Source organism: Rhinolophus sinicus, linkage group LG02, assembly GCF_036562045.2.
Source record: "Rhinolophus sinicus isolate RSC01 linkage group LG02, ASM3656204v1, whole genome shotgun sequence".
Taxonomy (NCBI): domain Eukaryota; kingdom Metazoa; phylum Chordata; class Mammalia; order Chiroptera; family Rhinolophidae; genus Rhinolophus; species Rhinolophus sinicus.
The window spans coordinates 1955780-1982508 of record NC_133752.1 but is presented as its reverse complement, the minus strand read 5'-3'; the positions used below and the strand labels follow the sequence as shown (position 1 = coordinate 1982508).

At 54.5% G+C, this 26729-nt stretch overlaps 1 protein-coding gene across 7 annotated transcripts in view; it reads right to left on the bottom strand.

Annotated features, from left to right (window-relative positions):
- Positions 1-26729, bottom strand: part of RGS12 (regulator of G protein signaling 12) — a 118516-nt gene that overhangs the window by 8660 nt on the left and 83127 nt on the right. For 4 of the 7 annotated variants that reach the window (XM_074320600.1, XM_074320602.1, XM_074320619.1 and 1 more), the window contains 13 exons: positions 14611-14780; positions 14062-14154; positions 12947-13090; positions 11768-11947; positions 11348-11501; positions 9496-9572; positions 7636-7830; positions 6617-6690; positions 6059-6185; positions 4479-4575; positions 2967-3037; positions 2499-2652; positions 570-1007 (listed from right to left, as the gene is read on the bottom strand). In XM_074320600.1, the coding sequence (XP_074176701.1) occupies positions 570-1007; positions 2499-2652; positions 2967-3037; positions 4479-4575; positions 6059-6185; positions 6617-6690; positions 7636-7830; positions 9496-9572; positions 11348-11501; positions 11768-11947; positions 12947-13090; positions 14062-14154; positions 14611-14780 (1974 nt within the window). Of the gene's footprint in view, positions 1-447; positions 1008-2498; positions 2653-2966; positions 3038-4478; positions 4576-6058; positions 6186-6616; positions 6691-7635; positions 7831-9495; positions 9573-11347; positions 11502-11767; positions 11948-12946; positions 13091-14061; positions 14155-14610; positions 14781-20620; positions 20853-26729 lie in introns of those variants that run through there. The other 3 variants (XM_074320634.1, XM_074320614.1, XM_074320609.1) reach the window with 3 other exon arrangements.

Sequence of the window (26729 nt, the reverse complement as noted above, 5' to 3'; positions counted from 1 at the left end):
ACACCCCCGGCCACGCAGGCCCAGCACGATGTCTGCTGTAGAAGGGCTCTGGCGGCAGATGGGACAGTCCTTCCAAGTCACCTGGGCTTTACTTACTTGCTCAAGACAAACGCTTTTTTTCAGCCTTCAGACCACAACACTAAAATGCCAGCTCTCGAAATCTTAAAAGTAACACACACATTTTTGGAAATTCCCAGGGCCTTACTCGCGGTGTCACTGGACCCAGGACAAGTCCGCTGCGGGCACCACTCAGTGCCGTGTCCCGAGCAGTGCACAACACTGGCACAGCCACCGAGCACCTCAGTGACCCATCCTGACCACACATGCGACCTCAGCTGCTGCCCGACGCCCTCCGTGCAGAGAAGACAGAGGCAGCCCAGTTACTGTGGTTACTGAGAGGGGAGGGTCACACTGAAACGTCTTGTTACACAATCATGGGGCAGAGGGTGACTGACCACAGTGGTTGTTTTTATTGGGAGCCTGGTGGGCAGCCCTGGGTGGACGGCCCCGAGTGGGCAGTGAAGTGGCAAAGAGTCAAAGGTGAGCAGGGGAACCAACACCAGAGGTACCTGGTCTCGGAGGTCCGGCCGAGTCCTGCGGGGTGGGGGGTGGCGGCAGTAAAGTGCTGTTGGGGCTGCTGATGTCCCCCTCCCCAGTGAGCGTCAGGTCGGCCACGTGCTCTCCCTCCACGGTCTGGACGCCCCCGGCCTCCGCTTCCTGCACATGGGGCCCGGGGGAGGTCGGGGAGCAGAATGGTGGGCTGTCGGCTGAGCTGGGGCTGGTGGCCGGGCTCTCGGGGTGGTCTCGTGGCCAGGGCGCCTCCTTGCCGCTGCTGCTCACGGACGTCTTGCTGGAGCCTTTGGCCGCAGCCGAGCAGGGCAGGGCGGGTGCGGTGGCGCCAGGAGGTAACCGCAGAAACTCGGGCAGGACCAGGTCCTCCTTCCTTAGTAACCCGCGCTGGTCGTCGGCTCTGTTGCTCTGAGCCTTGGAAATGAGCTCAAAAAACGCTATTGGGAGAAAAGGTACATTGACCAAGTCTTAGAGCGGTGCACACTCAGGCACGCCACAGCACAAGCACCGTCTGGACGGTTCTCATCTCGCTGCCCTGCTGCTCTGGGACCATGGGCTGCGGCCCAGAGGCGTGTGTATCCTACCACCTTCGCCCGCAGAGCCGTGGGAAGTCCTGGGCTTCTGGAACAATCCGACACAGCTCTCTACCTCCCTGAAAACCCTGTGTGAAGTCCGGACTTGAATAACTCCAAACCCTCGACCTAACACAGCTGTGTGCTGATGGCATTTCAGTGGCACATTGTTTGGACTCTGGCCAGAGGCTGAGTACGAGGGGAGGCCGGGCTCCTTTCCTCCCTTCCTGGGAGGAAGGCAGTGACCCAGCAGATGCTGAGGCACTGGAGCTGGAGGAACCTGTCTGGACAAGGGAAGGGGCCGGGGGGAGGCGCATGGGAAGGAAGCCCCTGGTCATGCAACCCCAAACCTGGGGCCTCTGGGGTCACCCCCTCTTGGCACAGGGTGGTCGTGACAGGGCCTGAGAGCAGCGCCGAGCCCTCCATGCTCCCTCCCACCCAAGCCCCATGGCCCCTCTGGGCCCCACCTCCCTGACACCCTCGACAGCCTGCTGTGTGTGCCCAGCTTCTTTGCTTCTTCCAGAACCCCTTTCCTTACCCAGAAGGCTTTGCAATTGTAACTCGAGCTCACTGTTCAAAGCAGCAGGTGCCTAATCTGAGCTTCTCTAGCATTTAAATCACACCCTCAGTTTTTGAACAAGACAAGGAGTTTAAAATCTCAAATCTTAATGCTTCTCAGAAATGCGCAAACTTCAGAGTTGGGGGGGGTGTGTGTGCTTCACCTCTGCCTGAGTGGCTAACAGTGGGGGGGGCTTTATGGTTTTAAGGGTGGACGTCATGGGAGCTGTGACAAGCTGACTAGGAAGCACCCCCAGATTAAAATTCAGATCACAGTCACAGCTGTTAGTTTTGATTCTGCTTTTCATGCTTCCCTTGGTTATAAGCTTTTGGCAGACAAAGAAGTTTCCATAAAAGAGACCCTCTCTCCCTCTCAATCTCCTGGGTGCCTGCTTCCTGTCTCCTGTAGGCCCCGGGGGAGTACAGGCCGCCACACCCCACAGGCTAACACAGAGGTCAGCGAACCCAGGCCCCCCACTGGCTGCCTCCTCTCCTGGCACCAACTGAGCCACCATCCCAGTTGGGGACAGAGAGGGAGGAGCAGGCGGAACCTGCCGGGACCACCGTGCCGCCCCCCACCCCGTGAATGCTTCCTGTCCCCCAGGGGCCTGGCTCTCAGTCTGAAAATGGGGGTTTTAGTAAAGTTACACCAACAGCCACAGACTGACGGGGCAACATCTCAGTGTGACAGGGATCAGTCTCCCCGCTGCCAAGAACTCAAAGAAAGTTCTAATGATCATACTAAGAAACTGACATTGCATTCACTAACAAACGTGCAAGTTTAAAAAGTACACATACCCTCTGCTTCGTCCAAATTAATTTTCTGATTTTTTTTTTTCCCAATCTTTGCAATAGATTCTTCTCTCTTTGAAAGCCGGGGATCCCTAGCATTTTTTCCATTTTCTCCTTTTATTTTAATAGAATTAGACTTGCCTAGTGTTCTCTCCTCTCCCTGCATTAGAAGGAAAGTCAAAGTTCTACTCACATTTCAGACACATGACAGCACACAATTCATCAGTTACAGACAGAAAGGGTCTCTGAGGCACAGACTGCTGGACAGGCGCCTATACACGCAGGAAGCAGTCACCACGACAAAGATCAGAAAGCAGAGCACGTAAGACACAAGTGCCCACCACGGGGGAAGCAAGCTGGCATGTCACAGGTCAGAGGAGCAGGCCCCAGGAGGGGACGTGAGAGGACACCGGGCGGGGGACAGCGGGCAGGCCTGGAGGAGCGAGACGCCGTGCGGGCCAGGTGGGGCATTACCGTCGCCGAGAGACTTCTGGAGCTGGAACTCACGGCCACGCTCTGTCTACCCGGCGTGGCTTTCAGTTTGTCTGTGGACACAGAACACATGAGACAGCTTTGTAGTCACGGCGAATCGCAAATCCATCCGAACACCTAAATACCATCACACTTACACTGCCTGAGAGCAGGGCTGTGCAGAAGACAAAGCACAGCTGCCCTTACCTAACCTAGGCACAGACAGGCCCAGCGCCCAGTCAGGACAAAGGGACAGGACCAGCCTCTTGAGCCTGATCGCTGGCAGCACCCCAGGTGAGGTGGGGGGGACGGCACAGTGACTCCACCACATGGGACTTTGGTGGCACTGCGACGGGCAAAGCTCATTGCATGGACCACTGGGCATGAACATTGTTTAGAAAGTAGTCACATATTTTGAAGGATGCCCGTGGCCCCACGTCAGGGCTGCTGTCTGGCCTCTGTGGGCACTCAGGGCCTTGGCCCACTTCTGTGGCCTGATTCGGCTGGAGGAAGCACACCTGCCTCCAGCTGCTGCAGATACTTGGCACGGCCTGCCTGCAGCTCTGCCGGCATCCTCCCGGGAGAGCCACCGTGTCCGACCCTCAGGGAGGTGCAGCAAACCCACAACCTGCTGGGCGCTTGGCGCACCTGCTGGTACCAGGGAGCCTGGCTTTCTCCAGACGCAAGGATGGCCCGGGGAGGTCCCTCCTCTCACGAAGGGGAGAGGAGCAGGCCCTGGAGCCCCAAGGGCGGCAGGTCACCCGGGGACAGAGACATCTCAGAGCTGAGCCAGCCTCACAAATCATTTGCTACACAGCCCTCGCTGGGCCCAAGCCCCAAAGTTGCCTCAGGCAGCTCCTTACAAAGCCACCTCCTCACCCAGGTAATCAGATGGTTCCAGAAAGCTCTCTCCAGGGGCCGTGCTCCCTACTGTCCTCCGCCCGGAAGGAACTGAGGAGAAGCACAGGTCCCCAAGGCATGGGGGGCCTGACTGAGCCCTTCTGAGGCCAGGCACATACCCGGGAGGATGTGGCCGAGACAGGATGTGGGGAGGGCTCTGTAAACCACCTAATTCCGGCACAAGGGGACAGTGGGACCTCAGACACCACCCAGTCTCCGAGGAGGGCAACGATGCCCCCAGGGAAGCCGAGACCCTGGGCAGAAGGACGCAAAGCCTCCTGGGAACAGAGTTCTCTGTAGTTAAAGCCCCCAACACTGGGCGGTTGGAACCCTGGAGCAACTGGGGGGCTGGGCAGGGCCTGTCGCCTGAGAACACAGGCTCAGGAAGGACCCGCTCGTCCGGAGGCACACGGCTTCCAGTGAGGCCCTCGTGCTCCTGCCCAGTCAGGAGCCGCCTAGTCCAGGCCCCTCAGACGCCCATGGGGGCTGAGCACTGCCAGGGCAGGGGTCACCTGGCCCTGTGAGACCCCAGACCCAGCTGAGGCCGTGTGTGCTGGGCAGCAGGGCAGGGGGCTTTCGGGAGGCGGGAAGGGGACGCAGCAGGGCCTCACCCACCTTCTCCTCTGGAGGGGTCCTTCTCCTCCAATATGACCCGCTGTCCATCCAGACTCGAGATGGGGGCGCCGAGGTCTAGGGGCTCTTTCTCTCCGCTCTAGACACAAGATGGTGTGCTGAGTAACTCACCCGGACAAGAACTTTCTGGAACAGCTCATGTGGGCCAGCTGCTGACAGTAAGACGTCCCAGGCTTGATGGGTCACATTCCAGGTGACCGACCCCAGGACCTGCCAGCTAGCAGGGCTGCCTCAGAGGGCCCAGCGCCAAAGACCTGCTCCCTGAAGGAGGCCGTGGCCCCAGAGCTCCACGCAGTGAGGAAACAGCCAATGGCTAATGGGGTCCTGCCTTGCTCACCACATGCCTGGCTTAGGTGGACGCACGTGTTCAGTGAAGAGGGTCAGCTGGTGTGTCCATGGAAAAGCCACATGTGTCACACCCGTTTCCCAAGAATTCTCCACGATGGGCACCTCACAGCACCCAGGAACCGCAGTCCAGCAGGGGCACGGTCTGGCCACCGGCCAGCCTAAATCCTACCACAGCCCCTCAAGCACACTACCACGGGAACCTCATTTTACAGATACGGAAACTGAGGCACAGAGGGATTAAGCGATGGCTTAGGACCTCAACAGAGTAGGAGCAGGGAGGCCCATGTCCCTTTCTGTCCAGCATGTCTGGACTGTAGAACAGCGGTGCCCCTGCTGAGCCAGGAGAGGGAGATGTCAGGTTACTCCCGGGATATCTGTACACTATTTAACACGGTCCTCTCCTTCACCTCAAAGATCCTGAACAACTGTAGGGCCTGTTTCACAGAAAATTAAAACACTAAAAATATTTGAAATCATAGCTCCGATAAAGTTTACTTATTCTAAAGAAAGGCGAACACAAGGCAAATTCTGCATCATAAATCACCGTATTCCAGAGCACACGCACAGAGCGTGCAGACCCGGCAGTGATCCCAGCATAAGCGAGGTCTCGGGGGACCAGGCGTGCTGACCCAGGGCATCTCCCACACATGCCCTCTGGTTCAGGGGCAGCGGGCTCTGCTCCCAGCCAGAGACTGCTTTCCTTCTCTCCCAGGGTTTTCTTCCTTAACCCACTCACATGGTAACCCAACAGCCCGGCTTGGAAATGCCAGAGAGATTTTTCAATCTACCAAGTGTAGGTGGAACAGGACATTTGAGGAGAGGGCGCACCTGAGGCCACCAGCAAATGCCTGGCTCCCGGCTCAGGGTGCGGAGGCACTGCTCTGAGCTCAGACGTGCAAATCGGGGGCGCATTTCCAGGTGTTAGTTGTCTGTTTCTCATTTTGGTTTCTCTGGACTGAAACCACATCTCAAATATCAATCCCAATCCCTTTGGGAATGACCAAGGTACACACAACAACCGTCTGCGCTCAGCAGTATGCAAAGTGAGGGAGCAGAGGCGACACAGCTCCCCTGCCCAGGGCTGGCATGGCAGGAAGCTGAGGACCGTGACACAGCGGCGCCTTGTGGAGAATTAGAAGCCAACTGCCCAGCCAACAGGCGCTGAGCTTCTCCCAGGGAACAGTGGTGGGGGGCAGGGGCGGGCGGTCACTCACCAGCCTGGCCACCAGCTCATTCAGGTGCAGGCCGTATTTGGCCACCACGGGCCGCAGCACCTCCGTGACGGGCTTGCTGGGCTTGGCCTTGAGTCCCACTGACCGGTTAATTGGAACCAGATCCAGCCTGGTTGGAGAGAGAGACACACGCTACTGAATGTCAGCTTTACTGAGATTCTCCATGTCACAGGCAGACAAGGTGGCACCCGCCTCAGGCCCAGGTTCTGACTGGAAGGAAGCCTGCGGGGGCTTCTCAGATTCCTGTGGGGCTGAACATGGGCTGACACACTCGGCAAAGAGCGGTCCCTTCCCCACGGGGTGGCCAGCTCTGACGTCCAGCCTCCCACCCCTGGGTGTGGCCCTACTGTGTGCGTGGGACAGGAAGGCCCCTTGGGCTCCAGGTGGCTGTGTGCGGCCACCTCCCCCATTTAAGACTCACGATGGGGGTCAGCATTCCCTTCCCAGCAACCACTGGGACGCAGAGGCCACCAGGACAGTCCTCCCAACAGCTGTGTGCCTCTGGGACCCGCATGGGAATGGCAGCTGCACTTTTCTTACCGAAACAAAGTTCGCTTTTCTAGGCGCAGGTCCCTGGAGGCCAAGATGCTGCTGTCCTGATGCAGCACCAGCGGCTTCAGGGCACATGCAAGGGACAGAGAGATGGCATCAGACATCAGTGAGGGCCCTGCAGCGCTGTCAGCACACAGTGGGACACACAGCTGCACAGAGTTACAGAGCCACAGGAGAGCAGGCAGCTTCCATGCTCCCCGCGGCAGCACACAAAGGGTCCCAGAGCTGGATCAGCCTCAGGACGGCGCCAGCAAGCTGCCTAGACAAGGAGCTCAGCACAGGGTCAGCTGTGAGCAAGTGAGTGCCTACCACCACCACGCGGGCAGGCAAAGAGATAGGTGGGTCCCCCCACGGGGCGGGCACGCCCCTCACTGGTCCCCCCACAGGGTTCGCCCCTCTCCCCGGGCTGGTCCCCCCACGGGGCAGGCCCCCCTTCACTGGTCCCCCCACAGGGCAGGTCCCCCTCACTGGTCCCCCCACAGGGCGGGCACGCCCCTCACTGGTCCCCCCACAGGGTTCCCCTGGTCCCCCCACAGGGCAGGTCCCCCTCACTGGTCCCCCCACAGGGCAGGTCCCCCTCACTGGTCCCCCCAACAGGGCAGGGGCTGGTCCCCCCACAGGGCAGGTCCCCCTCACTGGCCCCCCCACAGGCAGGTCCCCCTCCCCGGGCTGGTGCACACAGGGCAGGTCCCCCTCACTGGTCCCCCCACAGGGCAGGTCCCCCTCACTGGTCCCCCCACAGGGCAGGTCCCCCTCACTGGTCCCCCCACAGGGCAGGTCCCCCTCACTGGTCCCCCCACAGGGCAGGTCCCCCTCCCCGGCTGGTGCGCACACAGGCAGGTCCCCTCACTGGTCCCCCACAGGGCAGGTCCCTCTCACTGGTCCCCCCACAGGCAGGTCCCCGTCCCCGGGCTGGTGCGCACACAGGCAGGGCCCCCCTTCCCGGGCTGGTGCGCACACAGGCAGGGCCCCCCAGGGAAGAGCGCTGAGGGCCTTCGTGCCTGTACCTTGTCCCCGCCCACCAGGAAGAGGTCCACGGCAGCCCCGTTGATGCCGCGCCGCTCGCAGAGGCCGCACAGCACCTCCTTGATGGACACCCCCGCCTTGACGAGCACCACGCAGGACGTCCCATCGGGGAGCTGGATGCAGCAGTGCTTGGCGGCTTTGTCCCTCTCAGGCGCCAAGGTCCTGCAGGCCTCTGACTGGGGAGCAGGACACAGGGTTACGGGGAGTGCGCAGGCCGCCCGAGCAGGGCTATGGCTAGCTCACATGCGCTCACAGAGGTCGTTCACAACTGTTGTGACAGATCTACACAGTGTACCACTGTGCAGCGAAGCCACTAAGGGGTTGGGGCTTTCATGCTGACACAAGGGGACAGCCATGCTGCTACTGATCACTCGGGCCCGGAATTCAGTCTCACCCTCCACTTATGAGGGCCACCCTGGGCCAGCTCTCCTACTCAGAGCAGGACGGGCCCTTCACACTGCTATTGTCGGGTCTTGTCTGGACCTGACCAGGAAGCAGACAGGGCACTGACCCTGAGCTGCCTTCCCCCACCTCAGTCTCCGGGGCTGGGACCATGAGGCAGGCTGGATGGCACACTGAGGGGCCCGAGGCCCGACGCAGTCTGGGAGCCCCTCTGCTGCTTCTTGCTATCTTTCTGGCTCCCCTGCCCGACCTCCCAGGCCCCTTCTGATGGAGAGCCAATCAGCCCGAGGGAGGAGGCTGGGGGAGGCTCTGGGCGGTGGGCAGGGGCTGTGAGGACCACAGTGAGAGCGGCTGCTGGCAGAGGGCCCGCCCTGCCTGAGTGAGGGACAGGCCACAGTTGTTTCTGCCCAGAGAATGCTAACACAGTCTGCCCGGACGAGGACGAGGCCCAAGTTCGCGTGCCCGCCCCTCCCAGGCCCTCAGCAGTGACGTGCCCGCAGGATGGGGGTGGGCAGTGGTTCTGGTGTGCTGGGTCTTTCCAGAACAGCAGTGTCTGTGGCATCACTCACATACTTTAGAGCTCAGGAAATCACTAGTTGGCACGCCACCCCAGCACCAGGACCCATGCTCAGAGGCGGGACGTGGACCGAGCGGCCAGCCTTTGGGGCTGTCCCTGAGTCATGATCTCATTTCCTCACTAGGAACTGCTCCCTGCACACACTCTTCTAATGCACTGCTGCCTTAGCTGTCACTTCACTGTCACTATCTCCTCTACATAGTCTGAAAATCTTTCACCCAAACATGATTTCAGAAAACTAGTTTGTAGGTGCTACCCTGATTGCAAAATGGTCCCAACTATCCCCTTCCCATGGACACAAGTGCGCTGTAAGCCCCTAAGTTCTGGGCGGCTTTCAGGAGCCACAGCTAATGGATAGCTGGGGAGGCCTTATAGTGCTAACCGTCGTGTGGCACAGCAGAAGGAACACTATGCCCACTAACTGCTGCCTGACAATTTCTAGTGACTCGGATGCTGGCAGCACCTACCCCATGCCTCCCACCTGCCCTCATCTACCTGGGTCAAAACAAGCAACCAGACACCAGGTTAGCAGGGTGTGAGGGGCCCCTCCCAGCAGCCCCACAAACATGGGAATGTCTGAGTTAGTGGGATGTTCAAACAGTGACACAAAGCTTTTGTTTGTTAGTAATAGGAGTTCGAAAAAAATGTAACTGAATGAAAACAGAAAGATTTCAAATTCAATCCAGAAATATTTTTAGTGCCCAAGGAGCACCCCCCCGCCCCCCGCACCTAGCAAACGGCTCCTCGCTCTGTTCAGAAGCCCCACCCCCCATCCCCAGAGTATCAGGTTTTGTACACGTGGGCGCTTGGTGACTAGACCCTCAGACAGGCTCCACAAGTCCACGTGGCCTCTGGGACTTACCAGGTCCAGGCTCCCCGCGGAGGACACGGAGCCCTGAGACTCCCTGCGGCCCAGGCCTCCATTGGCGTGAGGGGCGTCTTGATGGGGAAACACAGCGACTCAGAAAACCAAACCGCACCACCTTCACTTAATACAGAAACCCCTTACTTGGTCACATCTCCCAACCCCACCCCTCGAGGCTGAATGAAGGACAGAAGGCAGCAGGGAAAAGCCCTTTAGAAGCACTGCCCCACCTCCCCGGCCTCGCTGCAGAGACGCTGCCCCCTGCACAGCGCTGTGCTTGGCCAGCCCCCAGGAGCCCACTGGCTCAGAGCAGGTCAAAGCGCAGGATCGTCCTTCCCTTCACTTATCTGGGATTTTTATCTCAACTTGGGGTTTCTGGGCCTAAACAGAAACTGTCCCCTGTCACAGTCACTGAATCTTTACCAGTGGCTCTGTCACGTCTTCCTGCGAAGTCGTAAAGTGAGCCAACAATCACAACCTGTGATCACTAATTGAACTAACTGTGATCTTAGGCTAATGTGAAAATCATGAAAGCGCTGATCTAGAAAGGCCCTTCCAAACATGGGGCCTGCTTCCCAGTCATGATGCTATGCCAGGGTGGGGACTGCAGCCGGGGTGTGTGAACATAGGGCCCCTACATCCCACTGACCCACCTCCCCAAAGCAACGGATTCCTAGACCACCAAGTCCGAATTCCTGGGCAGTGCCCTGGAACCAGGATTAAAGCTCTCTAAAGATGTGCCAGGATGGGGCGCCCAGCCCCTGTGGTCCTGCTTGGGGGGACAGACGGTCTGAGGCGAGCATTACCTGTCTCCCTGGCACTTGGGGGTCTGTGGCCCCGTCTGGCTACACAGCTTCCATCCCCCTGGAGGTCTCACTAACTGAATTCTACAACTGTCTGCCTGTCCTCATGGAAGGACTCCTGCATCCGTCACCTGCAACGTGGCCAGGGCGGGGGCAGGGTGGGGGTTGCGGACCTCAGGCCCACGCCCCCTGAGCCGCCTTCTGTAAGAAGGCACGTAAGACGTCTGCAGACTGCTCTGAGGAGATGAAACACACACCACAGAAACCACTTGGCACAGCCAGGCCGCATCCCGGTCAGGAGCTGCGCCTGGCCCCTCCCTCGGTGCCACCTGCCTGTCCTCTCTCCATAGGGGTCACTGGCTGATGAAACTTGGGGACCACAGGCCTGGGGCTTTCAGGTTATTTCCTGGAAAGTAATCCCTTTCTTAAAGAGCTCTACAGAAGAAAACCCCTGCAAACCCTTCCCTCCAGTGCTTTTCAGAGCCTGGTGCGAACTGCTCCACCCTTCGGCCTCATTGAGCCCCCTGTGTCGCTCACATTGACTTCTCAGGTACACACAAGAAGGAAACCAAGGGGAAAATATCTAGGACGGTGACCTTTAAGATTTACAACAATAAAAAATTACAATTGTGAGAATGCTTGTAGCCAAACTATGGTACTGCATTTAAGCAAAGTCACAAAGGCTGGTGCACCCCTACACATACCTAGAAGAAAGCTAGGCAGAAAAACAAGAGGCTGTCGTCCTAGGTGGACAGACGGCACGCATTTGGGTTTTCTTCTTTTTACTGGGTTGCATTTTCCACATTTTCTCCCAGAGCACCTGTTGCGCTCAAGCAAGAAGAGTGCAGGAGTGCAGCAGCCAGGGGGCGGCTGGGCAGTGGGAGTGCAGCCCCATGCTTTTCAGAAGACCTTAAGACTCCCCTGGGCTGGGGTGGGCCCGCCCCCAAAGGCCACACCTACAAACAGCCACACCCCCATTGGCCCCGCCCCCAGGACAGCGTCGTCCTCATCTGGCTGCTGTCAGACCCCACCTGCACACCACAAACCGTTTGCATGGTCACCGTGGTCCTTCTTCTTCTGGGACCGCCCGGTGCTCCGGGTCCTGGACCAAGAGAAAAAGGCTCCTTTTCGTTTCTTCTCGCTGTCCTCATCCCCCAATTCTTCATTCAGGGATCTTCCAGACTTTGATTTTCCACTCAACTGTCATCCAATGGAAAACATCGTTAAAATCATGGACAGTTACTTTAAAATGACATGAAATGCAAAAGGAAGCTGAAGACGAGCTGTAAAGTGCTCCTTGGATCCTTCAAGGCTGGACCCCATGCCCACCCCACAGGAAGAAATGTTCTGGAAGGTCCGCGTCCCCAGGGTCTTGGGCTCACTGTGGGTGACGGGACACTGACACGGACTGGTGTCCTGTCTACAGAACCACCTGCTCTAAGGCGACGGCGACAGGGACGAGGCACCTTTTTCGGTGTGGACACGTTGGAGTGGTCTGAGCTGACACTGTGCTTGGAGGCCGGGCTGCTGGGCACCTGCTGTGGGTCGGGCAGGGGGCGGCCCTCCACCTCCGCCAGGATGCACTCCTGGTACAGCTGGGACTTCAGGAAGCGCGTGTAGCTGTCAAACTTCATCAGATTGAAAATCTGTGGAGTAAATGCAACGTGCTTTAGTTACACAAGTACCTACAGACTCAGCCATGAAGGTTCAAGGTCGCAGCGGGGCCGACAGATGCCCGCCAGCCCTTTTCTGAAAGGACGTCATTCAGCCCATTTCTCTACCCAGCCGCCCCAGGGTTATTTTCCCGAGTTCGCTGAAACCTGACTACTCTTTCTTATAAGACGGCAGCCTTTCATTTATCACACTATCAGCGAATCCCAACAACTTCCACAAAGCCAGCACCACCAGGAGACCCAGGGTAGCCAACGTGCAATCTTGGAGGAGATTTACTTCGTTAAAAATGAACCCCAAACGGCCAGTTGGCTCAGTTGGTTAGAGCACAGTGCTCATAACACCAATTCCACTGGTTTGATTCCCCCATTGGCCAGTGAGCTGCGCCCTCCACAACTAGACTGAAAACAATGACTTGACTTGGAGCTGATGGGTCCTGGAAAAACACAGTGTTTCCCAATATTTCCCAAAAAAAAAAAAAATTAAAAAAAAAAAGATGAACCCAAGCCACCGGAATCTGAAGGAAGTGAGGACTGTGTAGCGAATGCCTCTCTCCATTTGTTTTTCACATCGTTTACATGACTTAGCAACAGAAGTCATCTCAGGTAAGGCCGGTGGGACACGCTATAAATAACATGAGGTCACAGGCATCTTCTCATCACAGGGATGTCCTGACATGTATCACCCCATGAACCTGTGGTTTCACACGAATGCACGAGTCGAAGTGTCACTGGACACGTCATTTCTGGGGACCATGCAGTGGGTGGGGGGGCCCTCACATCTCAGGGCCCCACTGCAATCCGTAGACTCCATCGGCCGTACTGACATTGAAGCCCGGTGGGCAAGGGGTCCCTTAGCACCGAGCCAACTGGCGCCTCCCTCCTCCCGGCTGGCACTTGGGAGCTCACGGACCCGAGCCCTCTGCCCTGTGCCTGGGCCAGGAGTCCCTGTGGGAACCTGGGGCACGGTGTCACCTGCAGCTGCTGCTCCTTAAACATGTCGGGGTGAGGTGCGCTGAGAATGTCATCTGCCAGCTGGGCCTGGCTGTCGATGTTGACCGGGGTGGTGGCTTTGCTGCATAGGAACTTGCTGAAGATCTCGCGGGCCCTGTAGGAAAGCTGACAGGACAGGGCCATGAGCAGGACATATAGACCACGGGCTCCCAGCACGGGGTTTGCTTGTCGTTGCTCTATGCCAAATCCCAGATGAGGCTCCAGGCTCTGGAGAGGCATTTGCTCGGGGCCGAGCAAATACCGGGAGTGCCAAAAACTGGGTACAAGTGGACACTTTGGTCAACATTGCTCAAGCAGTAAATCGCCGTCATCAGAAGTGTCTGGACGCTCATGGTAACCACTTTGAGCACTTCTTGTAATTGCAGAAGTCAGATGTGACTTGTATCTTCTGTTATCGGGATATATTGAGTATTAAAATTTTAATATAGTTTTCCTTTCTTAAAATGTGTATAGATTTTTTTGGTACACTGCTTGGGTGAATAAATATAAGTAGAAGCCAGCGTGAAACTTTGCACTGAGTCGGCTCCTCTCAGTTTTTCCAGTGGGCCATCATGTGTCCCAAGGACTTGGGCAGCGCTGCAGCCACGGGCACCCACATGCGGTGTCCGCGTGCGGTGCTTCACGCAGCGCACTCCTGGGGAGGGGGGAACTTGTCCAAGCAGTGCTGGGTGTAACAGCAGACGGGCCTCGTGGGATGGAGGCGCGGGCTGCTGCAGAGCAGGAGGCGCCATGGGCCTGGACCGGCAGGGACCAGCGGGGCACACCCACCCCGCACGTGAGGTGGGGCCACACAAATGGCCCCCCTGATGCTCTTCCCAGGATCACCCGTAACCCCCTTTCCACACCCTGAATGGCAGCACATCTGCTGATGAAAGTTCGATGGCTAAAGGCATTTATGCAAACTACGTTTAGGCAAAACTAAATATCGTGTCTATGAAGAAACTTATTCTGAAAGGAAGTGTGTTGTAAATGATGTGAAAATATTTCACACGGACTTTTCCGACTACACTAGCTGCTGCCCGCAGTGAAATCCCCCTGCCCTTAAGCTCCTGACTTCCTGGCGGGACCAGACGTACCTCTTTTTTGTCGTGTGCAGGAACATGATTAAAATATTCACAAGCCTGCCAGAATAAAATGTTTTCTTCACTGAATTCCTTCCGGAGAAAATCCTAAGAAAAACACTGTCTTCACACAGCGGTCAGGAGAAGGTAAGTCGGCAGCTCCTGGGGTGCCCGCCCTGCCCCTGCCCCGGAGCTCTGTTTCCTCATTCCCACTTGTTCCCCAGTTTCCCTTTTGCAGAAACCGGGTCATAAGCATGTGTCCGTAGGTCACGCAGGGCCGGGCACATGACACTGTAAAGCCGCCCACTGATCAGACTGCTTTGGCGTCCGCAACTGGTCCCCTAGGAGCTAAGCACACCCAACCGTGGGACGTGCCCCCGCATCCCTGGCATCCAGGCAGTGAGGAGAAGCTCGGGTGCTCTTTCCTGTGAGAACTGAGGCCAGGATGAGCCAGGCTCCCTGCACTGCCTTGGTCCCGAGTGTGAGGCTGCACGGTGACCCCCAGCCGTCATGGTCCCGGGATCCTGCTGGAGGGGCCCCCATCCCACACCCAGCCCCACTCACAGAGAAGTACCGGACACCGAGCGGGTCCTGCAGGAGACGCTCGAAGGACACGGCCCAGCTGGCGACCCTCCTGTCGCGCAGGCGCCGGCAGCTCTGCACACTGGGGAGGCTGGCATTGCTGCTCAGGCTGTGGTTGCTCACGCAGTCCTTCCGGTCGGCGCCGCTTAGCTCTGTGGGGACCAGCACACACCTCACCTGCATGCCTGCCCGGGGGCTCGGCCGGCCTTGCAGGAGGCCGTGGGGGTCTCACAAGGCTCTTCTCGAGCACACGCAATGAGCGCCAACTGCGTCCCCAGTGCTGTTCTGGGTGCAGGGAGAGCCCGGGGCAGGACTAACCCAGCCACACGCGCACACCCTGCAGGAAGAACTGTGTCTACAACCACGCATGACAAGGCTGCTCATCACAAAGCCGGGACGCAACAGGGAGCTTCGAGGGGTCCACGTGTGAGGCTCGGCGGGGCGGGAAGTCAGGGTGAGCAGAGTGAAGGGGCAGGGCCGCGGACACTCAGCGGGGCTGGTTTCAGTGTGAAATGTCCACATGTGAGTATTTCAGCACATGTGTCAGTGTGACAACTCAACCAGAGGCCGCCTGGATGTAGCAAATGCCACATGTGCCCCAGCAGATTTGCTCCTCACTCGTATGTAAAATGGCACTGGACAGCCTTGGTTCCCATGAGCTTTAAAGTGAGCTCGCGATAATCTTCCCTCCATAAAGAGTGGAGGTGCCTGGGGAACCCCCGTCACGCTCGCCACCTCATGTCCCAGGCTGGCATGGGTAGGCCTGGCCAGGGAAACCCGCAAGAAGAGAGTCTGGCCTGGCAGGTCTGCCCACACATTCTGAAGTGCCATGCCTGCCCCTGGACCTGCGATGGAGACAGGACCGGAGGACCCCAAACCTGCGTGGGTGTGGGGCTCGGCTTTGGCGAGTTGGCACGGCTCCGTGGAGCAAAGCTGACTAATGAAATGCAGCTTCATGTGCTCCCACGTCACCCTCCTCTGTCCCACTGCCCGCTGTGCCCTGTCACCTGTGCGGAGTAAGCTGTCTGGGCCGGTTGTGGTGAGGAGTCACGTGGACTAGTTAACTGGCTCCAGCTCCAGGCCAACCGTTTAAAAGACATATTATCAGTGACGAGGGCCCAGCGGCGGGAGATGACTAGTGAGGGCTGGAGGCCAGCGCAGCCACGGAAATCCCTGACTGACGGGGCAGAGGTGATGCTAAGCTTAGAGTAAACGGCCTCACAGACGTTCTGACCATGGTGGGCAGAGGCTGGGCCTGCAGCCGCCATGCCCACAGCCCGAAGCCAGGGCAAGTCAGAGCCCCGAGGGCACGGAGGCCACGTCCCAGACCCTGCTCACCCAGGGAGACGTGGGCCTGTAGGGGCCAAGAAAGCAAAAGCAGGAATTTGATCAAGTCGTACTGGTGTGGTAACTAGAGGCCAGTTTTGGCAGGACCCACTTGGAGCTCTACAAGCATTTAGATTAGAAAAGAAGAGAAAAATAGAAGGGCAAGAGGAATCAAACGACTTAACTGCTACAGGAAAAATTCACATGAGAAGTTGTGGAAGATCAGAGGACAATTTCAATTTCTCCTTGAGCTTCAATAGGACGCACCGTGCTGCATGTATTATGTTTGAGAGAAAACACTCGTGTAGTCTGCCTGCCACCAGTCAGCGGGGACGCAGGGGAAGGCTGACTGAGCCGTCCGGAAGACGCACAGGCACCACAGGACAAACACTGCCGGAGCACACCAGTCAGTGACCAGCAGGACGAGGGTCCACGCGGGCCCTCCAGAGAACTCAGCCACTCTGCCATCACACAGCTGGAACCATCTGGAAATGCCTGGCCTAAGAATCCCGACCTACAGAGCCTGCCCATGTGGAAAGCTCTCCATGTTACATGTATGGGGCTGTGGGCGAGAGGGGGTTGTACAGAAAGCGACCTCACGGGTGACAGGATCATAACTCCCTACCTGGCTGGTCGTGGCGGGTCGTCCCGCCCCAGGCCTCCAACTTCTTTATTGAAAGGCTTACGTGGCCGTGAGCTGCCCTGTCCGTTGTCTCTGTGCATCTGGGTTAACAGCCTTTGAGACAAGCCGAACCACCCTCAGGAGAGCACAATCTCCTCACTGTCCTGTGCCTTGCTGTCCCCGCTCCAGGCCATCTTCCTTATGTGCCCCCCTTAACTCCTAACGCAGAAAAGAAGCTGTGAAACTGTTATTCTCCAGAGTATTTGAGATCTTGCTTCCCGGCAGATGGCATCAGTTTGGGCTCAAATAAACTCTTATCAAAACTCTCTACAAGTCTGGACGTTTCTTAAGTCCACAGGATGTAGGACACTCACTCCTACGTTGTACTCACGCACACAGGCACTTGCGCACATGCACACCCTCTCTCGCCTTGGAGCGGGGGTCCTGGAAGACGGCCAGCTCTAAGTTTGCTTTGTGTCCAGTAACTGGGGCATTGAGGGGTTAACACCACAGATGTGAATGCTCCCTAATGGACATGTAATCCCAATAAACTTCCTAGTAGAAGCTTTATTTGATCTTGACAAGCTGAGTGTAAAAGTTCATGTGGAAAACTAAACCTGAAATGCTGGAAAAACAAAACCAAACAGAGGGATGAGGCAGGGTCAGCCCTACCCAATGACAGACCGTCACAGCCTCGTCCTCCAGTGGCGCAGAAACAGACATGTCACGGGCTGTTCCGTCAGTGGTATAGGCCAGCTGGAGAGTAGTCTGAAAAATGAGCAAGTCCGATCCCTTCCAACACACACTAAAATAAATGCTACATGGACCAAAGAGCTGAGTGTAAAAATAAAATTAGAGAAATATTAGAAGAAAACACAGGATAATATTTTGAAATATTTGAATGAGCAGAGCCAGGAGACACAAGTCCAGAGCGATACGAGCATAACAGACAGCAGAGATTTAAAATCTCTGTATGTGACAACAGACTGCCAAGCTGGGGGTGAGGGCGGGCGGAATGGGTGACGGGGGTCAAAAGGTGCAAGTTTCCGGTGATAAGATGAGTAAGTTCTGGGCTGTAACGAACAGCACGGTGACTGTAGTTACTGCTGCGCTGTGTATTGGAAAGTTGCTGAGAGTAGATCTTAAAAGTTCTCATCACAAGAAAAACAACTGTATGGTGACAGAGGTTAACTAGACTTCCTGTGGTGACCATTTTATAATATATGCAAATATCAAATCACTATGTTGTACACCTGAAACTGATATAATATTGTGTATCAATTAAACCTCAATAAAAAACAAACAAAATAAAATCTCTGCATGTATAAAGCACCACAAGCTAAGTCAAAAGACAAAAAAGAAATTGAGGGGAAATACATGTAACACATTACACAGACGAAGGACTAGTTTCCTTGATATTTAAGACACGTACACATCAATAAGAAAAAGATCAACAGACCAAAGACAAGAGGAAGAGAAGGCTGGACGGTCACTAGGTGGGGGCTTAAGGGGCGTCCCAGTCACATGGAGACGTGCTCGGCCTCATCTGCAATGAGCTAAAGGTGAGTCGGAAGGAAGGATGAGCCGCTGTACCTTCCCAACAGGCCACTCCCCCTCAGCAGGGGATGAGCAAAGGTGCCCTCATGCTCCCTTTCATCCTCACAAAATGAAATAACCCCTCTAAGCACCAAAACCTTCCTCCAGCTTTTTTGTCCGTGAGACAACAAAAGTTGAAGTGAGAGCTGAGGATAAGCAGAAGTTAACTGGCCTCAGGGAAGCAGGAAAGCGTCCCACGATGCCACCAGCATGTGCAAAGGCCCTGCCTGGGACAGAAGGGACCTGGCTCACGGCCGAGCAGCAGGAGAGCTGGCAGGGCCAGCATGGCAGGGCTGCAGGCACCCAAGCAGTGTGGCACTTGCCCTGGGAAACAGTTATCCACAGGAACGTCAAGAAGAGAGAGACTTCCGTTTTCCGCAGGCAGAGGGCAGCTCTGAGAGCTGCCCCCATGGAGGCCCAGCTGAGGGTGCTGGTGGCCTGGACTGTGAGGCCAGGGGAGGCAAAGAGGGAGACGGGCCACAAACTGCAGACAGAGCTGCTGCCCCCATCAGTGGTGCTGGAGCTTTTATTTCTCAGATACAGGGTGTCTGGACTCCAGCCACACAACAGCGGAGTAAGGCAGAGTATCTGCCTCCCTCGCCAGCACGTGTAGGACTGTCCCCTCTGCAGAGGACACTTCCCACCAACCCACCCGCCACGGCCTGCCCTCCTCCAAGCCCCTGCTCTGCAGGCCCACCACTCATGTCCACAGTGCCCAGTGCTTCCCCCAGCGTGGAGACAAAGGATGTGCTGTGTGTTTGTGGAACGAACGAATGAACGAACGCTGACTGAATATAAATTTTAAGTGAAAGATGACCTGTATATTAACTAAACCCATTCTTATAACACTTGGCAAATACTAATTATTTTTAAGACTCACAAATCAATAACTGATACTTTAAATGTCTGAGAAAGAAACTTAAAAATTACAAAACAGGAAACTACTGCCCCACAAGGTACATTATGCTCCGTGTGTCAGATGACTTTGGCATGTTTTGGGGTCCGCCCTTGCTGATTCTTTGGTGCGTGTCAAGTTTGCCTTGGAGTCTGAGGGGACTGACCTCCTGCCCAGAAAGGTGCACGTCTGGCTTGAGAAGGCCCAGGTCGAGGGGCAGGGGGCAGCGGAGAGTGGACGCGGGGAGGGGCTCAGGCAATGCAGGAAAGAGCCCTTCTGGCTGGACACCCCACGCCCACTGAGGGTGCAGGCTCTGGGGTCCTGCTCCCCCTGACTGCACCTCCCTCCCCACAGTCTCCCTTTCTTTCCTTCCAGAAAGGCACCCCCACTCTGTTCTGTTTCTGGAGGAAACAACCCAAAGGCCATGCCGGCTCCCTGGGCCACAAAGCGAGCACCAGGAGAGCTCAGAGAGGGGCAGCGGGATGCAGCAAGGCGGGCGCCTGGCCACACACCACCGCGGCTGCCAAATGCAGCGACCGCCCTCGGCGACACATAGGTCTCTAGGAACACGCGCATTCTTCAAAGGGGGACAGTTAGAGACAGTGCTGGCTGCTCAGAGGTGTGATACAGAGTTCCTTCCGTCATGGGACCCCCCTATGGAACTTCTGACGGCACACTCCTGCAGAACGTGGAGAGTCACGTAGTGGGTGCAGAGGCCCCCGCAGCCAGGTTAAGGCAGAGCTGCTCCCATGGATTACAAAACCTTACACCTTCCCTGCGTCCTCGACACACACAGACAGTCCCTGCTCTTAGATATCCGTTTTCAAATTCTGCATCTCATAACTCACACTGCCTCTGAGCTCGCTCTGGAATCGTTCTCAACACATGGAAAATGGTGCACACATGAAGCATTGACCTTCAATGCTGAATGAAATTCTTTCAAATGCCAAGATCCCCACACAACTCCAAGGTCAGGAGAGGGTCGCCCCATCCACCTAAACCGCTGCCTGACTGTGGGTGCCAGGTGAGCGGGGACAGGCACGCGCCTGTATTCTAAGCACAGAAGAAAACACCCACAGGAGACACCCGCCCGGGCCGAGTCACAACTTCACTTTGGGGAATGTTTCCTGCTTTTTGTTGTGGCTTTGTTTTCCTCTTTTAATTGACCAGTTTGAGTCAGGGAAATGCTTTCTTGGGGAGAAAGTTTTTAAAGTCTGTCTCAGATTTGCTGGTAACTGGAAAAGCCACCACCTTTATTTACACTAGATGAACATGTCGGTTGTATATTGCAGATAATAATGTCTTAGCATTAAATTCTTATAGGTAATTCTGTAACACAGGGCGCTAGCCCATTAACATCTCGCCAGAATATTTCATCCAAACTATAATCCCAAGCACGTGAACTAGTTCCATCACAACTCCAGGGCGGTCAGAGGGCGCAGGCCGCACGCCGACCTGGGAGCTGCGCCAGCCCCGCAGACATACCTGGAGACCGCACAGCCAGCCTGCCCCCGCCAACCACGACAAGGCGCACAGACCACGCGGGACTTTACCTGGGTAGAGCTGATAAGAGCCACTGTGATGCCATTTAACCAAATACTTCCAACCATTCACCGCAAACCACCCCTCTGAATCCATACCAGGGTCAGCTGGCACAGCCCCCGGGGCCCCGGGCAAAGGCCCGGGCCACACACAGAGACATTGCTCCTTAGCTCGCTCCCCAAGGAGGCGAAGTAGTGCTCTCGCTCCAGCGACGGCAGTGGCACAGGCTGACAAAGGCAGCTCTCCCTGCTCGCTCAGAAGAGGAAACCAATAGTGCACTTAACACAAAGCCCTGCAGAACACGCATGCATAATTTACCACGGGCCCTTGGCCTGCTGCTGCCAACCGGCCTTGAATTATTTAGGCCAGCAGAGCCCAGCTCCAGAAGCCGGCAGGCAGGCCGGCCTTCCCGGGCGGCAGTGCAGGAGACGAAGGGCGGGCAGCGCTGTCCCACAGGCCGCTCTATCCGGGGAATTGTTTTTGCCCAACTAGCAACGGCAAAGAAAAAACAAAAATACTTGTGGTTTTTTATAATAACTATGAAGTTTTTAAACTCTTATTTCCCTATGTATCTTAAATCTAAATAACTGTTTTATCCCATAAACTTATCTTGTTAGTGAGAAGCTGATCACCAAAACTGCGCGATGTCCGGTAATAAGCAACGGGAGCGAACGGGACCACTTCTACACTGTAACGAGCACCTTTGGGGGGAGCGCAGACCGCACCTGTGTCCTGGGAAGGCGCTGCTTACGGACTGGCGGTGACCCCTGCTATAGCTTCTGGGACAGACGCTGCCACACAAACTGCAACTTGGTGATAGCGCTATGAAAAAGGTGTTACCACAATCTCAACATTTTCCAAGAAGACAGTTCTGGAAAAGGGTTTGAAAAGAGAACTTCAATTGGTCCTACCTTCCTGTCCATGTCCTTTCTGACCTCAATTTTCTGCAGTACAGGGAGAGCCCAGGACCACCCCCCAGGCAAGCAAAGCCGCAGAGCGTGGGAAGAGCGGACCGACAGGCCCCGCCCCTCTGGGCCAGCCCCGCCCTGCCCGGGCTGCACAGGGGACCCCAGGGCTGTGGAGAGGGCCGTACAGTCCAGATGCGACCGTCACTAGAGCCACACCTGGCCGGCAGGTGCTCAGAAAGGCAGAGCTGTTAGCATAGCCAATGCCGTGGGAACACTCCTTCACTTGCACTAAAATTGCCCCCCTTTTTTATATGTGTTGTTTTTTATTAATAAATCCATTTCCTAGAACTGCCCCTTTCTTATGTGCCATCCGTTTAGGGCGACTTTTTATTTTGATATAATTTCAAACTTGCAGAAAGGTCACAAGACTACTGAAAGGAACTTCCATGCCCCTTTACCCAGTCACCAAACACCATTTTCCCGACGTTTGCTACGTCAGCCTGTCTCTCTCCCCTCATTCCCTTCCTCCCATTCTTTCTTCTGAGACACACACACACACGCACACGCACACGCACACACACACACACACATACGCACACATACGCACACTATCTGAGATTAAGCCGGAGACGGCTTCCCTCTTCGCCCCTAAATACTTCAGTGTGCATTTCCCAGTGACAAGGACACTCTCATAACCACAGTACAGCTGTCAAAATCGGGGAGTCACACAGTCCATACTCCAATGGCAGCACTAATGTCCTTTCTAGCTTTCCCGAGTCCGGGATCCACTTCAGGTCACCTAGTCATTATGCCTCTTTAAAGATCCTAGCATTTCTTCCTTCTTGCCCTAAGCCCTGCAAATGTTCCTTTGTCCCCTAATGAGAAAACCAAGGCACAAGGACCCCATGGCCATGCCGTCTATCACATCACACCACCCAGAGCCAAAGCGACCATCCTGTGGCCCAAGTCTCCGCCTGGACTCCAACAAGGACAGATGCTACAGACCTCAGGCCCCATTCTGCCTCACCTGGCACAGCGCCCGCAGGCCGGCCCAGCTCCTCTCGATGACAAATTATGGAGCCCTACTGATCATTAGAACCCCACAGCACCGTTCTAGAAACTATTGATCTGACTCAATCCGCCCCTTTTACAGATGACATTGTCAAGGTCTAAAGACCTCCCACGACTGGCCTGAGATTAGCCAGAGACCGCGCTGCGCCATCCTTCCGCGGCCGGTGCCCAGCGTCACACTGCTCCGTGAGCTACACCAGTCTGGCCTCACAGCCAGATTTCATAGCCCTGGAGGAGGTAAAACGCCTTGCGCTCCCATGGAGGCCTGATGGACAGTGTACGTCCTGGACGTCCCAGGCCAGAGAAATGTGGGCCCAAACAGGAGGAGGCTGCATTCGAGTCTCTCCTGAAGTGAGTACCAGGAAAGTCTGGCCGAGCAGAGCCAAACAAACTTTGAGTCTGAAATGACATGAGTGCTTTTGGAAAGTGAAATGCCAAGCAGATGGGGGTGAAATGCTGGGAGAGCTCACGAGGCCACATGAGTGGGCGGTACAGTAACCAAAAAGGGTCAGTGTGGGAAGTGTGGAGATGAGTGGAGACGTGTGAATTTTGTCACTTGTCACACTGCATTTTCAGGATTCTAGGCTCAGAGCTATCAACTCTGACCACAAGTGGCTGGCCAACTGGCCACAGGGAGCCTCCAGAACTCACCAGATAGGGACACCGGGCATTTTTCAAAGATTAGCCCTAATCAAATTAATATATTATGCAAATTTCAATAAAAGAATTACATTATTCACTTATTAAGTAATTTCTTTATGGAATTAATGTATTTCATCTCAACAAAATACGAACGCTTTGTGAAGACATTCTTTTGTTCTTGTGCCCAGGGCCACACATGAAATGCAGACTCTCCAGCTGTGGCCTGTCCCTGCCTAGAGGACACTGCCCAGTGCAGAAGCCTCAGGCCCCAAATACGGGCTCCATAAGTAAGACTCAAATGGGTGCTACACTCAGTCAAGGAAGGGCCCCACCAGGGAACCAAGGCCCAGCTGTGAGCCTCCGGCCTGCGCTGACACGGGGCTGGAGGACCAGTGCTCTGGCAAGGGAAAGGATCAGGATACAAAATCATAAAGGATGCGTGGGAAAGGCACCCCCTTCATCAGAAATGGACTGAGAGGCCCCTCCTGAGAGCAGGAAGAAGTAATACAGTGACAAAGGAAAACACCTACTGTATGAGGTGTGATCATCAATACTGTGAATGTTTAAATTTAAAAACATTTATTATTGCCATTAATCCCCCTCAAAATACTCCCCCTCGCTTGGAACACACTTATCCCATCCTTCTTGCCACTTTCTGTAGCAGTTCTGGAAGCCCTCTTACTTGAGTGTCTTTAGTTGCGCTGTCATGGCTGCCTCCATGTCCTGAATCATTTTGACTTTGGGGAAGAGCCAGAAGTCTCACAGTGCCAGGTCCGGTGAATAAGGTGGATGAGGACACACCGTAATGTTTTTATTTGACAGAAATTGCCGTACCAGATGCGATGTGTAACATGGAGCCTATCCGCTGTGATCACAAAATACGGTGAATGCTGTTGCTAAGTGCCATCCAATGGAAAGGCAGGGATCTTCAATATGGGAAGCAGCATGTGGAACCTTAGTAACAAACTGTGTGACAAGTTTCAACTTGTTCAGTGCCGCCAGTTGGGTGTGAGCTACGGTTGAGAGAAGTTGTGTTTTAAAGTGTGCTGTAAATCATCCTCCATCATGACAAAGCCCCATGTCACACATTGCTTCTGGTACAGCAATTTCTGTCAAAAACATTATGATGTGTCCTCATCCACCTTATTTGCCGGATCTGGCACCATGCAACTTCTGGCTCTTCTCCAAAGTCAGAATGACTCAGGACATTGAGGCAGCCACAACAGCGTAACTAAAGACACTCACGAAACAGGACATCCATATCTACTTCAGAAAGTGGCAAAAACAATGGAATAAGTGTGTCTGAAGCTAGGGGGAGTATTTTCAGGGGAGTTAATGGCAATGTGTCTTCTACTTTAATAAATGTTTTCAAACATTCCCCGTATTATTTTATCACACCTCGTACATGTCAGCTGTAGACTGTAAGTTTTTAGCTATGGCCACCATAAGCCTGGGTTTTCTGCAACAGTAACGATTTCACATAATTTTAAGGAAGACATGTTAGCTGTAAAAGTAAACACAATGTAATATTTGTACCTTTTACATGACTTCCAAATAAAATAATTAAATTTAAAACGTCATTTGTCCAAAACTGGGTTTTAAAAACTAGCACCATGCTCACCATGCTGATTCCTGGTCCCTGGGGGCCCTTGGCCGCCTCCCTGGTCCAGGGAAGGCTGGCAGCTCACCTGCTCCTCCTGCAGGAGTAGGCTTTGATGGGCAAGGCTCCCAGAGACATGCCCCTCACCCATTGGTCTCTATGTCTCCAGTGGGCGGGGCCTGTTACTATGGTCTGTACATCTCCAGTGGGTGGAGATAAAGGCTGGAGTGTCTACCTTGCCTTGGGGATCTCTCAAGCCTGACTCTCCTATGGAAGAAGCAGATGACCAGGGCTCCACTACACAAACAAGCCAACCTTTCTGTTTTCTTCCTAAAACTGGCTGGGGCCATCTAAGATGAGTAAGAGGTAAATGGGCCCTCCCTCCTCACTTTTTCAACAGATGCACTGCAAGTCTACTCCGTGGCAAACTCTGTCCTGGGCACCAGAGTCTCCAGGCCAGTGTGCCTGGCACAGGTGTGGTGGTTCACGGTGAGGTTCCAGAGTCACACTGCCAGTCGAATCAGAGCCCCACCCTTCCTAGCTGGGCAATGTCCTCACCCTTCTGTAACACTGCGGGAGGAGCTGTAATGATGGCACAGGGACACTGTGACACTCTGCTCCTTACCAAGTTAACTCACAAGTCACTTCACCTTTCTCTAAAACTGTGGTAGCAACTGTATACTGGCGTCATAGGAATGCTATGTGACAAACAGTACCAGGGACATGGTAGGCGGCAATAATGCTGAATGAATAATGGATCATGCCTCCCAAATACAAGTTAATGAGATGAAAGGCTGAAAGGCATATAACTTCAAATTATACATATTTTGCCGTTTTAATGCACAATTCATGAATATTTTCTTCTTTAAAATATTACACATAAATCTAAAATTTCTTACTGAGCATTATCTAAAATCCTGGTCCTATCTTCCTACCCCAGAGAAAACCCATCTTATTAGTTTGGTGTTGATTCTTTCAAATATTTTTTAATGCTTTTACTAACATGTATACCTATATCCCCATAGAAACAATGTGTATTGTTTAGGAAAGCTACTCATTTTTATCTTTCTGAACTCTATTAGTTCTAAAAGGACTGGCCATGTGATTGATATGCTTTGGGTTCTCTAGTTAGATAACAGTATCATTCAAGAATAATGATTATTGGGGCCGGCCCAGTGGCTCAGGCGGTTAGACCTCGGTGCTCTTAACTCTGAAGGCTGCCGGTTCGACTCCCACAAGGGATGGTGGGCTGTGCCCCCTGCAACTAGAAAACGGCAACTGGACCTGGGGCTGAGCTGCGCCCTCCACATCTAAGATTGAAAGGACAACAACTTGACTTGGAAAAAAGGCCTAGAAGTCCACACTGTTCCCCAATAAAGTCCTGTTCCCCTTCCCCAATAAAATCTTTAAAAAACAAAGCAAAACAAAAAAAACAGGTCTATCTAATTTCAGAAATAGAGCTTTAAAAAAAATAATGATTATTTGGTTTCTTCCTTTACAAGTTTTTTAATTTATTTCTTTTCCTTGCCTTATAGTGTTGGCCAGAATCTCCAATACACTGTTCAATAGCAGCTGAGATAGAGAACATCCTTGCCTTATTCCTGGCTCTAACGGGAATGCTCCTGAAGCTTAACTATTAAGTGTAAGTTTTAAAAAACAGAGAGGGTGTATAATTTTATCAGATGCTCCTTTAGCCTCTATTGTGATAATCGTATGGTTCTACTCCTTTAATCTACTAATATAACACAATCTGTTCATGTGCTGGTGATATTTCACTACAAAACGTAAGCTCCATGTAGTCAGGGACTTGGTTTTGTTCGCCAACGTCCAGGGTCCAGAACAGTTTTAGAAGTAGGAGTTCGAAAAATAATTGTTGAATGAATCAGTGGTGACTTGAAT